We start from the raw sequence: 12,339 nt of genomic DNA, 5'->3' as shown, positions 1-12,339 counted from the left end.
TATCCTGTTGACTGTATTACCTTGCCTCCTCACTTCCATATAGAAGCACGTTTTAAAGAAGCCTCCTTCTGATGCACGGCTGATTCTTCGTGGTGTGTTTGTCTTTAGCAGGAGCAGCTCCGTATGTGCAGGCATTTGACTCACTGCTTGCTGGTCCTGTGGCAGAGTACTTGAAGATCAGTAAAGAGATTGGGGGAGACGTGCAGAAACATGTAAGGATGTTTTGCCTTTTTCTCCTTCTTTTAAGGACTGACAGCTTTCTTCAGTCAGCCAAGGTCCTCATCCTTGGTTTAAGAGCTCCTTGAGAAGTGCCTCTTGGTTTGAGGCATTACACATGTTATTTTTCTTTTACCTGTACTGAGGAGTTCAGTCCAGCCACAGAAACGATTCCTCCTATTTTTCTAGGCCCCTTGCTTTTATCACATATTTGTACAGAAAGCTTGCTTGGTACATAAAATATGGTTCTGTTCATCTTTGTAGCGAAGAACATGCACTCGTTTGATCCCAACATATTATATAATCAAACTTACAGTGGCTTATTTAAAGGAGTCATTATCATGACTTAGCATTTATAAAACTATGCTTGATAGTTATTAGTTATGCTAATGTGGGTTATTTTCACACTTAACCCACAGCAAGAATATGAAGTAGGCAGTGACAGGTGCCTTTCCTCCCACCTTCCTTTATGCCTCCTACGTCATCACCACCACTGCCTACTCCCACCCCACACTCACATATACATTCTACCTCTATTTTTGGGACCCAAAAAACCTTCCTGCTAGCTCACCGAATGATCCTTTATAAACAGTAACCATGCTCGGGATCTTCTTCACCTAAACCTTTCTCCAAGACTGGTTGCTTGGGTTTTGGAAAATCTATTTTGAGCCTCTCAAATACCATCTGTTGCCAATGGTTTTGGCTCTAGAGAGTGGGACTGGGACTTTAATAAGGGTGTGGAGGCTTGCATTTTTACTTTATACAGTTCTGTAACATTTGAAAAAACTTTAAAACATTTATCATTTGTGTTTTAAAAATGCAAATCCAGAAAAAAATAGATTGCTTTCTTTGAATTTTTGTATTTTAATAGTGCTTATAGTCTCATGCTTCTTAAATTCTTTTGACTACGAATGACCCTTAGAAATAAAGAACATATTTGTAACTGAGATAAAAGTTTCACAAAATGATATTTGTACTACTTCTGCTATACTTTTTTTTTTTTAACTTTTTATTTGGAAATAACTTGAAGTTGGTGTGCTGCACTCATACTTTTGCTGTATTAAGCTCACTAAATTTATTTATTTATTTATTAATGGGTCATGGTATCTAGCATTTGAGAGATAGCTTTAACCTAAAGGAGTAAATACCTTGAGAATTTTTGGCATAAATTTAGGCCTTTGCCTTTACTCCTGTCTCCAATTTTTGAGAAAAGAAAGGTGTTTTTTTGGTTGCCGTTTGTTTTATTTTGCTGATGTGAAATAGGAAGGATTTTTCAGTGCACAGTATCACAATGCATGTGTAAGGTGCTAACATGACTTCATTTAAGGCTAGGTGATTATTCATTTAACTTCACTTCCAACTCTGGATGTGTGTCCCTGATGAGTTCCAGTAGGAACAGTAGTATATGTAATTCTGCTATCAGTCCCTGGAATCCGGAATACATGAGGAGGATAACATGAAGTGCCTGGGTTGCTATCAGAGTACATGGAAGTAGAGGTTTCAGGTTATTCTTATCAAGACTTCTCCAGTTATAATGTGTCATCAATAGCTGATTCTTCTTTCTGGCAGGCGGAGATGGTCCACACAGGTTTGAAGTTGGAGCGAGCTCTGTTGGTTACAGCTTCTCAGTGTCAACAGCCAGCAGATGTAAGTTCACTACTAGCTGGTTTCATTTTGGTTTGATGCTCAGGACGAGTTGAGAGATTTCTGTCAAGCTATTATAACATTTTAAAATAGACCTACTAGGCTTTTGATAATATATATTCATACCAAGTCCCAGAGGTAGAGCCATACTTCAAGTGCCTTAATGGGAAGGTACTATTGAGTACTTAATGGTCTCTACTGACTTTTTCTCTGTCATTTTGCATAGGCCCGTGGTTATTCCTGGGACTTTGCTTGCCTCCCTCTTTGCTGAGTCCACATTCGTCATAGTGTCTCCAAAGCCCTTTAAAGATGATTCTTTTGCTTCACTGTGGATGGGCTTTAGTAGTGCTCCTGTGGAGATCTTAAAACTCCTGTAGTATTGCTTCTCTCTTCATCCTTCACTGGTTGGGAGAATCTCCCTTTAATTTTACTCCCACCTCAGAATTTTATGGTGCAAGATGTGAAAAGCTGAATTAGAGAAAATTTAGATTTCTCTTGGAGTCAAAGAAAATAGGTTTCCTTCTTTTGCATTTGGCTTTCCTACAGAGGAATAATAAAGCAAGTTGTCCTAAATGCTGTATTAAAACCCTTGACTCTCAGCATGCCTAGATAATATAAAAATAATGTCATATATATTAGATTCTGGTTAAGCATACTGGCTTACTTCTGTAATCCCAGCACTTTAGCAAGACCTTGTCTCTACTAAAAAATTAAAAAAAAAAAAAAAAAAGTAGCCAGGCAAGGTGGTACATGCCTATAGTCCCACCTACTTGAGAGGCTGAAATGGGAGGAACATTTGGGACTGAAAGTTTGAGGTTGCAGTGAGCCCTGAACACACCATTGCACTCCAGCCTGGGCGACAGAACAGGACCTTCTCTCAAAAAACAATGTGTGTGTATGTATATATAGATACCATCTAATTCTAATCTGTCGAATTAGATTCTAATTCTTAATCTGTCCTGAATGGTTAAGATCTGAGAATTGAGATGTTCAGGAAATGGAGCTTTGGAGGAAGGGTGCAAACAAACAAAATTCATCCATTTTGCCAAGGTGCCTACTTGAATGCTAAGCCCCTAATTGTTTTTTATTTTATTATTTTTTTTAAAAATCTGTTTTTTGAGACAGGGTGTTGTTTTGTCACCCAGACTGGAGTGCAGTAGTGCAATCACAGCTCACTGAAGCCTTGACCTCCCAGGCGTAAATGATCCTCCCACCTCAGCCTCCTGAGTAGCCTTGACTACAGTGTGCGCCACCACGCCTGGCTTGCTTATTTATTTATTTATTTATTTATTTATTTATTTTTGAGATGAAGTCTTACTCTGTTGCCCAGACTGGAGTGCAGTGGCAGGATCTCGGCTCACTGAAACCTCCACCTCCCAGGCTCAAATGATTCTCCCACCTTAGCCTCCTGAATAGCTGGGACTACAGGCATGTGCCACCATGCCCAGCTGATTTTTGTATTTTTATAGAGATGGGGTTTCGCCATGTTGCCCAGGCTGATCTTGAACTCCTGGACTCAAGCGATCTGTCTACCTTGGCCTCCCAAAGTGCTGGGATTACAGGCGTGAGCCACCATGCCTGGCCCTAATTCTTTCTATTATTTGTAGAGACAAAGTCGTGCTGTGTTGTCCAGTTTGGTCTCGAACTCCTTGTCTCAAGCATCTCTCCTGCCTTAGCCTCGCAAAGTGCTGAGATTATAGGCTGAGCCACCATGCCCAGACTAAGCCCCCTAATTGCATTTGATTCATCAGTTCTTTACCCAGCAGCTACTACATGACTAGCAATGCATTGAGGGCTTTAATGATGATAAAAGAGCTCATCTTTGAAGAACTAATGAGAAAGTAAAACATATTCACATGGGTCCATTAATAGTTTGTATTGGTGAGTGATAAAATGCCAAAATTGGTTATTCTGACAACAAATGCTGTAGGAGGCTGGTGTGGCCGGGTTGGAGGACCCTCATGAAGCATGAGGAAAATGTGGATTCATGGAAAAAGAAGAGAACATCATGAGTAAGGCACAGGAATGATGTCCTGAGTGTATGTCCTCTAAGTGGAACAGAAAAGAGACAAGTGGCTGAAATGGAGGTATTGTGGTATAGCTGAAGTATGGATCCTGATCATGAAGAACCATCAGGTACAGCCTGAGGAGTTGGAACTCTATGAGGAGAGTGAGATGATGAGCAGTATTTTAGCCTTAGGAATCAGGACAGGACTAATGCAGTTTATTTGGATACTCACTAGAGTCCATAGAGAATTCTTACCTTCAGGATCAGAAGGCATAGACACCTTTGTGGAAAGATGTTAACCTGAATCTTTTCTTGTATCTTTTCCTAGAATAAGCTTTCCGATTTGTTGGCACCCATCTCAGAGCAGATCAAAGAAGTGATAACCTTTCGGGAGAAGAACCGAGGCAGCAAGTTGTTTAATCACCTGTCAGCTGTCAGCGAAAGTATCCAGGCCCTGGGCTGGGTGGCTATGGTGAGCAGTGCAGATTCCAGGGCTGGGGGTGTGGGTATAGATTCTAAGAGGCAAGGCAATATAGTTGGAGAGGTCCTGAGTCACTGACAGCTTGTTTCTCTCTAGGCTCCCAAGCCTGGCCCTTATGTGAAAGAAATGAATGATGCTGCCATGTTTTATACAAACCGAGTCCTCAAAGAGTACAAAGATGTGTAAGTTCAGCCTTTTCTTTTCTTTCTTTTTTTCTTTTCTGAGACAGTGTCTCGTGTTGTCACCCAGGCTGAAGTACAGTGGCACAATCACAGCTCACTGCAGCCTCAACCTCCCAGCTCAAACAGTCCTCCCACCTCAGTCCCCCAAGTAGCTGGGACTTCAGGCATGCTGCACCATGCCTGGCTAATTTTTTAATTTTTTCGTAGAGATGAGATCTCACTGTTTCCCAGGCAGGTCTCTAATGATTCTCCTGCCTTGGCCTCCCAAAATGCTGGGGTTACAGATATGAGCCACTGTGCCCAGCCAAGTTCAGCCTTTTCTCAAGGGGTAAAGGATAAACCCATTTGGTTACTTGCTGGAGTAGCACTTTGGAGTTACTGAAGGCTGCCCTTAGCCACTGTGCTGGTTTTATCTCAGGGCTGCTTTCTGGAGAGCTTTATAGATACTGTCTCACAGCTGCATTTGCAAACAGGAAATGTTTCTGCTTCCACTTCTGCTTTCTCTCCTTTGTTGGTAGAGGCCCTTTTAGCCTTCTCGGTTTAGGAAGTTTTGCTGACAGTAACATGGACTAATGCCCTTTATATAAGATTTTGTTTCTTTGTTGAGAATTTGTTATCTGGCCCAATGGCAAAGGGTTCAATAGGACTTAATAGAAATTCTTCATGCAGTCAGTTAAAGTGAGAGTAAGGCTGCCTAGCCAATGCAGGTATTACATAAGGCAGTCCTTGTATGTCTAACCACATACGTCTACCAGTTCTGACTTCTCCATTGCTGGTTTTGAACTGGAATGATTGCAGGCAAAATTTATTAAGTTGCATGTCTACGCAAACCCTTCCTTTCTTCCATCCTTCATCAATCAACAAACATTTATTAACTACTCTTTTTAAAGAATACTGCACGTTCCTGTGAGTGAAATGTGTCCCAGAACAACAGGCACTTCTTTATCCTTCTAGCAACATGGAATTAAGCATGACAGTGTTTTGATATATCCCACCATTATCCCATCACTTTACAGTTGAGGAAACTAAGTCTCAGGCTAAATAACCTTCCCAGCTAATATACAAGAAGAGAGGGGACTTGGACCATAGGTACAATGCTATTTCTATAATTTAGTGCTGTTTCCTCCTAAAGGAAAGTTTAAGTTTGCTTTTGGTGGGGGTGGGCATATTTTGACATAAGGCATTGTCTCGTAAGGCAGTTAAGTTTCTTAGAGTTCCACAGTGATACTTAAGAGCTCTCCTCTCTACCATGGTTTTATGTACAGAATGTCTGCTTGTCTTCTTTTATCAGTTTTACATATTAGATTGTGTTTAGGTTCTACTTTGGAAAAAGTTTCAATAAGCAAATGGTCAAAAGAAAAAAAGTTTTGGTACTTAAAACAGTTTGAGAAACATTGCTATGAGAGATAGAGATAGAATCCAGAGTCTCTATCTTAGTGGAGTTTGGTCTGATTAGGGTAATAGACTAGGTTGTGTATACATAGAAGTTTGGTGATGACAGAAAAGCTGCCATTGAGCAGAGCCTAAGAAACACCACAGGTAGGAGAATGTGAGCCCATAGGAAAGAAGGGTTCTGGAATCACCATTGTTATGTACCTGGACCACCTGTGACAAGTTCTTCTTTAATCCTCCCAGGGATAAGAAGCATGTAGACTGGGTCAAAGCTTATTTAAGTATATGGACAGAGCTGCAGGCTTACATTAAGGAGTTCCATACCACCGGACTGGCCTGGAGCAAAACGGTTAGTGAATCCTTCCTCCCTCCCTCCCTCCCTCCCTCCCTCCCTCCCTCCCTCCCGCTTTCTCTCTCCAGCGTGGGGTCCACAGGTTTCTTAGACTTCAGCACTACCAAAGTCTGTGAGGGAATGCTAGTTTTTTCAGTGGAAGGGAGGAAGAAAAGGGGGAGAAAGAAAGGGAAAAAAGAGTAAAGGAAGCAAGGATCATAGGAGAAGGAATACTTGGTGGTATTCAATTTCAATAAACATGTCAGGGACAGTGATTGGTGCTGGAGTGGGAGACACACACAAATGAGTTACACTGTCCCAGCCTTTAAGGCGCTTAAAAATAGGAACGCAAAACCCCAGTACAATAGTACAAATCACTAAGCCAAATGCTATAATAAAGATACAGACTCTAGAATATGAGGAAAAGAAGAGTGCTTCTCACTAGAAGAGATTATGCTTTGAAGGTATATACTCTTCTGTGAGACTTGAAAGAAGTATAGGGCAGTGAGAAGTGGGATACTACAAAAGGCACAGCTTAAACAAAATAAATGCAGAGTAAATGTAGAGATTGGTCATCTCTGGCTTCAATAAGGGGAAATGGTCAGATTTTTAGGAGAAAAGGCTGGAAAGGAAGGTAGGCTGAGACTTTGGGATGAGATATTTGAGCAAGGGAGTGATAATGATCCAATTTGTCTTTAAGAGTCTCAGTGTATAGGTTAGGGATAAGGACTCATGCTCGGATTATGAAAGTAGTCATGGTGTTTGGGAGATAGTAGAAAAACATTTGCAGGAGATAGCACCAAGATAATAGAAAGAGATTTGATAAGGTTGAAGAAGTTGGAATCCTCAAAGAAGATTGAATAGTCAGCCTTGGATGGTAACATCTTTCACTGAAACAGGGACAAGGGGATGATTATACAGGGAGGGGAGCAGGCAGGAAATGATGAAATCAGTTTTGAACTTGTTGAATCTGAGGTACTGGTAACACACTAAGGAAGATGTCAAATAGATTTGTGGAAAGAGTTTTTAAAGCTGGAATCAGGTGAGGTCAAAGGCAAAATGTGATGGTCAAGAAATAGAACTGAGAGCTGGATCTTCGGGAAAGGGTGAGAAGGCATAAAGCCAAGTTGGGTATGGGTAGGACGCATTAATCATTGCCTCAGAGGCTGTAGTGGGGACCCCATGTGCACTGGCCACATATAGGGTGCTACTGGGAATGGTACAGTGGGGAAGAGAGAGGATGACGATGTTACCTTCTCTTATTGTTTCAGGGGCCTGTGGCAAAAGAACTGAGTGGACTGCCATCTGGACCCTCTGCTGGATCAGGTCCTCCTCCCCCTCCGCCAGGCCCCCCTCCTCCCCCAGTCTCTACCAGTTCAGGCTCAGATGAGTCCGCTTCCCGCTCAGCACTGTTTGCGCAAATTAATCAGGGGGAGAGCATCACACATGGTGAGTGAACACTTTGACACAAACAGTCAGTACAACAAGTTGTGTGGGCCAGACCCCACCAACCAGAACCCAACAACTAGTCTGTAAACCACAACCCTGACTTGTGTGGGAGTCATTGTGTCCTGTTCCTTTAAGAGACAGCAAAGCTGGCTTAAATGGAAATTGAAAATGATGATCACAGTTGGAGGAAGCCCTCTGCCCCATGGGAAAGTGACTTAATATTAGGTAGCATATATAGAGTACCCTCTTGTGCCAAGGCACAGAGCTGGCGGTTTTCCCCAGAGCTTTTTCCGTAGCACCACATGGCCTCTGGGAAGGCACTGTGTTAGGGGTTAACTTCCTTAGAAGATGCATACTGGTTACATGGAAAATTTGCATGAGAGTGACCTAATGTTGGTATAGAGAAAGTAGATACCCTTAACACAGCTGGTGGAAGTCTGAGTTGTCCAGCCACTTCTAGGAATCATAGTAGCTAAAAATGGTGTAACAACCTAAATCCAACAGTAAGAGAAATGGTTAGTTAACTACCACATGTCCTGTTGATGAAATGTATGCCATCATTACATGTTTTTCTACAGTGAACCACGTAACGTTTAAGAAAAAAAAATCTAGTATGTAAGTTACAACCACGAGGAATAGTGGAGATAAAGGCCATTCAGTATTTGTTATACAGTTAACATAGATCAGGCCATGTTCAAAGCAAGGCGTGTGTCAGCCTGCTGTGGGAGATCATGAATTATTTTTCCCTTAAAACATAAAAGAAATATATTTTTACTTTTATTTTTATTTTATTTTATTTTTTTGAGACAGAGTCTCACTTTTTTGCCCAGGCTGGAATGCAGTGATGTGATCTTGGCTCACTGCAACCTCTGCCTCTCAGGTTCAAGCAGTTCTCCTGCCTCAGCCTCCTAAGTAGCTGGGACTACAGGCACCTGCCACCATATCCAACTAATTTTTTTGTACTTTTAGTAGAGACTAAAAATACACCATGTTAGCCAGCCTGGTCTCCAACTCCTAACTTCAGGTGATCCACCCGCCTTGGCCTCCCAGCGAGCTGGGATTACAGGCATGAGCCACAGCGCCTGGCCTAGAAAGATACTAAACTACAGGTTAACATGAGAAAGTTTTTAAGTGTCAATAGTTGAACTAAATGTATTAACAATGTGTATGATCATAACCAACAAAACCATATATATATATAGAGAGAAAACTATTGTAGAGTCGCAAATGCCAACACTGACTGAGGAGGTAGGGGAAGTAGGGTTAGTTAGCTGTGGGGAGTGAGGGTTTTTTGTTTTGTTTTGTTTTTTCCTTTTACCAAATTTTCTTTACTGCGACTTATTTTTCTTCCTTTATTGCTTTAAAAACTACATATTTGTGCATATATATTTGATATGTCTTTCTAGGTCTTTTTCTGTGCATTTACTCCCTATTGCCAACCACAGTATATACACATTCCATGTTGTTATTGTTAATGGAACCATATAATTTAACCTTGGGGAGAAGAGAAATGATAAAAGTACTTCTTCAAAACTGCTTGCAAGAGAACACCTCAAAGGCTCTGGTTTTTGGCTTTGAATTTTCTGTTAAGGATGTTTAACGTGATGATAGCAGCTCAGAGGTCTGGTATGAAGGACAGGAACAAGGTAGCTGTTGTTCTTACAGCCCTGAAGCACGTATCTGATGACATGAAGACTCACAAGAACCCTGCCCTGAAGGCTCAGAGTGGTCCAGTACGCAGTGGCCCCAAGCCATTCTCTGCACCTAAACCCCAAACCAGCCCGTCCCCCAAACCAGCCACAAAGAAGGAGCCAGCTGTACTTGAACTGGAGGGCAAGAAATGGAGAGTGGTAAGTTAAAAATACCTAGACAGGGGCAGGTATTTTTATTACATTTTTTTGAGATGGAGTCTCACTTTGTCGCCCAGGCTGGAGTGCAGTGGCGCGATTTTGGCTCACTGCAACCTCCGCCTCCTGGGGAAAAGGAGTAGGGACGGGGTTAAATGGAGCTTAGCTAGATGAGGGCAGAGTTCTGGCTTCAATTGCAATAACAAAAAGTTTGGGATAGCCTGGGTTTTTTTTGTTTGGTGTGTGCTTTATGATGAGAATCCTGGGCTCTCTCTCTAATAGGAAAATCAGGAAAATGTTTCCAACCTGGTGATTGATGACACAGAGCTGAAACAGGTGGCTTACATATACAAGTGTGTCAACACGACATTGCAAATCAAGGGCAAAATTAACTCCATTACAGTAGGTGAGTCTTTGTCACTGTCCCATGCAAGCCCCGTCCCAGAGCCCGAGAAGGCTAATATCATTTTACCTACCCTATCTTAAAGATTCCTAAATGTATATTACTTTCCTTTAAAGTTATACTGTTGACAAACTCCTTTTCTTCTCCTAGATAACTGTAAGAAACTTGGTCTGGTATTCGATGACGTGGTGGGCATTGTGGAGATAATCAACAGTAGGGATGTCAAAGTTCAGGTAACTCGATATTTTGGCTCCTTCTTTTTGTCCCTGAGGAATTAATTGAAAGAGACATGGTAGACCCACAGATGTTGCTTTCGTGGGAATCTGATTCTACAAAGTCTGTAAGCTGAGATGCTTTGGACGTGGCAGAAGAGGGGTTGGCTCTTCAGGCGAGTTCTTTTCAGGACCCATCCCAACCCACCCAAGTATCCAGTGTCTTGCGCACCTGTGAGCTTTTCATGTAGTTGCTGAGTCACGTGAAACAGGAAAGCTTTTCCTGCAACTTACTCTTGTCCTCCCCAACTGCTGGGACTCAGTTCTCTTGGTTTACTCTGCAGGTAATGGGTAAAGTGCCAACCATATCCATCAACAAAACAGATGGCTGCCATGCTTACCTGAGCAAGAATTCCCTGGATTGTGAAATAGTCAGTGCCAAATCTTCCGAGATGAATGTCCTCATTCCTACAGAAGGCGGTGACTTTGTAAGTTTCTTGATCTCTTTAGTATGATGTTAAAAACAGAAGGGACTGAAGATTTCTTGCATCGGAGAAAGCTGTTTCATGAACATTCTGCACTGAGCAGCTAAAAACCCAATAATGCACACCAAAAACACACAGAAATGAGGTAGTCCAGTGTAGTGGAGCTCCAAAGGAAGGTGCTTTCTGCCTAAATGGAGCTCAAGGTAGCAAAAAAGAATGGGGATGAGCCATGGCACCTTGTCAAGCTGGTGCTATAAAGCCATATGTACTGTTATTTACACCCCATAGACTATTGTCTGTCCAGGATCGCTGAACACTAGAACACAGCATGGCTCTATGATTTGTCTCTTGCTACATCCTCCCGTGCTCCTGGGGTTAAGTGGAAGCAAGCATTGGGAGAAATGTGTGAGATTTAGCCCCAGCTCTTCTTTAGCTCAGATTTAAACCTGCTGTCTCTTCTTTATTTGCAGAATGAATTCCCAGTTCCTGAGCAGTTCAAGACCCTCTGGAATGGGCAGAAGTTGGTCACCACAGTGACAGAAATTGCTGGATAAGCGAAGTGCCACTGGGTTCTTTGCCCTCCCTTCACACCATGGGATAAATCTGTATCAAGACGGTTCTTTTCTAGATTTCCTCTACCTTTCTGCTCTTAAAACTGCTTCTCTGCTCTGAGAAGCACAGCTACCTGCCTTCACTGAAATATACCTCAGGCTGAAATTTGGGGTGGGATAGCAGGTCAGTTGATCTTCTGCAGGAAGGTGCAGCTTTTCCATATCAGCTCAACCACGCCGCCAGTCCATTCTTAAGGAACTGCCGACTAGGACTGATGATGCATTTTAGCTTTGAGCTTTTGGGGGTTATTCTACCAACAAACAAACAGTCCATTGGAAAGAAAACAGTCCCAGGAATTAACAGATCAGAATGTTCACACTGGTTAATCTTTTTCTAACAGTGAGCATGAAGGTAGCAGAAGCTGGTGTGTTTCCAGATGGTTCTTCTAACCAAACTAATTTTCACTGTTGACAAGTGAGGCAAGGGTTGCACTGGACCGAAGGCTGAGGCTTGGCCATCTAGCATTCCATGCAGAATGGTTTCCCATAAGCATTCCTTTTATTCTCTGTTCTATCCTGGGTCTGCCTCAACCATGAGATAGGAGTCTCCGGTACTAGCTGCTATCCAGGGCAGTTAATGGAGTCTTGAACCCTTTCTTTCTCTGGGATCCCTGACTAGCACCTTCCTATAGAGATGACTTTAAAAGGAAAAAAAAAAAAAGGAAAAACAACACACCATTTCAAGGAGTCTGGCATTCCTGAATCCTCCTTCCCTGCTAGGTGCCTGTCACCTGTCTTCACTGCCTGCTTTTCCCTGTCATGCTCATCAGCTTATGGCTTCTGTCCAAGCACCTGAACAGAGGACTAAAACCTCCACTGCAGGCTGGTTTTAGGTCTTGATTTATGTAAGAATCTTGCACAGCACTGCTAATGTAAATTTCAGTTTTTCCCCTCTAGGACAAACACTTACCAAAATATGCAACTTTTTTTTGGTGGGAAGAGAGATTGTCCTGTGATTTCTACCCATTTCCTGAGGCCTGTGGAAATAAACCTTTATGTACTTAAAGTTATACAGAAAATAGAATAAAGTTAATACCAAACTTGCTTAGTTGTTTACCTGTGATACTTGCTGTACAGG

At 42.2% G+C, this 12,339-nt stretch overlaps 1 protein-coding gene across 10 annotated transcripts in view; it reads left to right on the top strand.

The window, feature by feature from the left end:
• CAP1 (cyclase associated actin cytoskeleton regulatory protein 1) overlaps window positions 1-12,305 on the top strand; it is a 34,075-nt gene extending 21,770 nt beyond the window's left edge. For 5 of the 10 annotated variants that reach the window (XM_015136064.3, XM_015136052.3, XM_015136059.3 and 2 more), the window contains exons 3-13: window positions 109-212; window positions 1,786-1,863; window positions 4,197-4,340; window positions 4,446-4,531; window positions 6,167-6,272; window positions 7,526-7,703; window positions 9,369-9,553; window positions 9,833-9,956; window positions 10,104-10,186; window positions 10,510-10,653; window positions 11,121-12,305. In XM_015136064.3, coding sequence (XP_014991550.1) covers window positions 109-212; window positions 1,786-1,863; window positions 4,197-4,340; window positions 4,446-4,531; window positions 6,167-6,272; window positions 7,526-7,703; window positions 9,369-9,553; window positions 9,833-9,956; window positions 10,104-10,186; window positions 10,510-10,653; window positions 11,121-11,204 — 1,316 coding nt within the window. In that variant the 3' untranslated portion in view covers window positions 11,205-12,305. The remainder of the gene's footprint in view (window positions 1-108; window positions 213-1,785; window positions 1,864-4,196; window positions 4,341-4,445; window positions 4,532-6,166; window positions 6,273-7,525; window positions 7,704-9,368; window positions 9,554-9,832; window positions 9,957-10,103; window positions 10,187-10,509; window positions 10,654-11,120) is intronic. The other 5 variants (XM_077962542.1, XM_015136084.3, XM_015136089.3 and 2 more) reach the window with 1 other exon arrangement.
• Window positions 12,306-12,339: the final 34 nt, after the last annotated feature.

Source organism: Macaca mulatta, chromosome 1 (assembly GCF_049350105.2).
Source record: "Macaca mulatta isolate MMU2019108-1 chromosome 1, T2T-MMU8v2.0, whole genome shotgun sequence".
Taxonomy (NCBI): domain Eukaryota; kingdom Metazoa; phylum Chordata; class Mammalia; order Primates; family Cercopithecidae; genus Macaca; species Macaca mulatta.
This window is presented reverse-complemented; position numbering and strand designations above follow the sequence as displayed.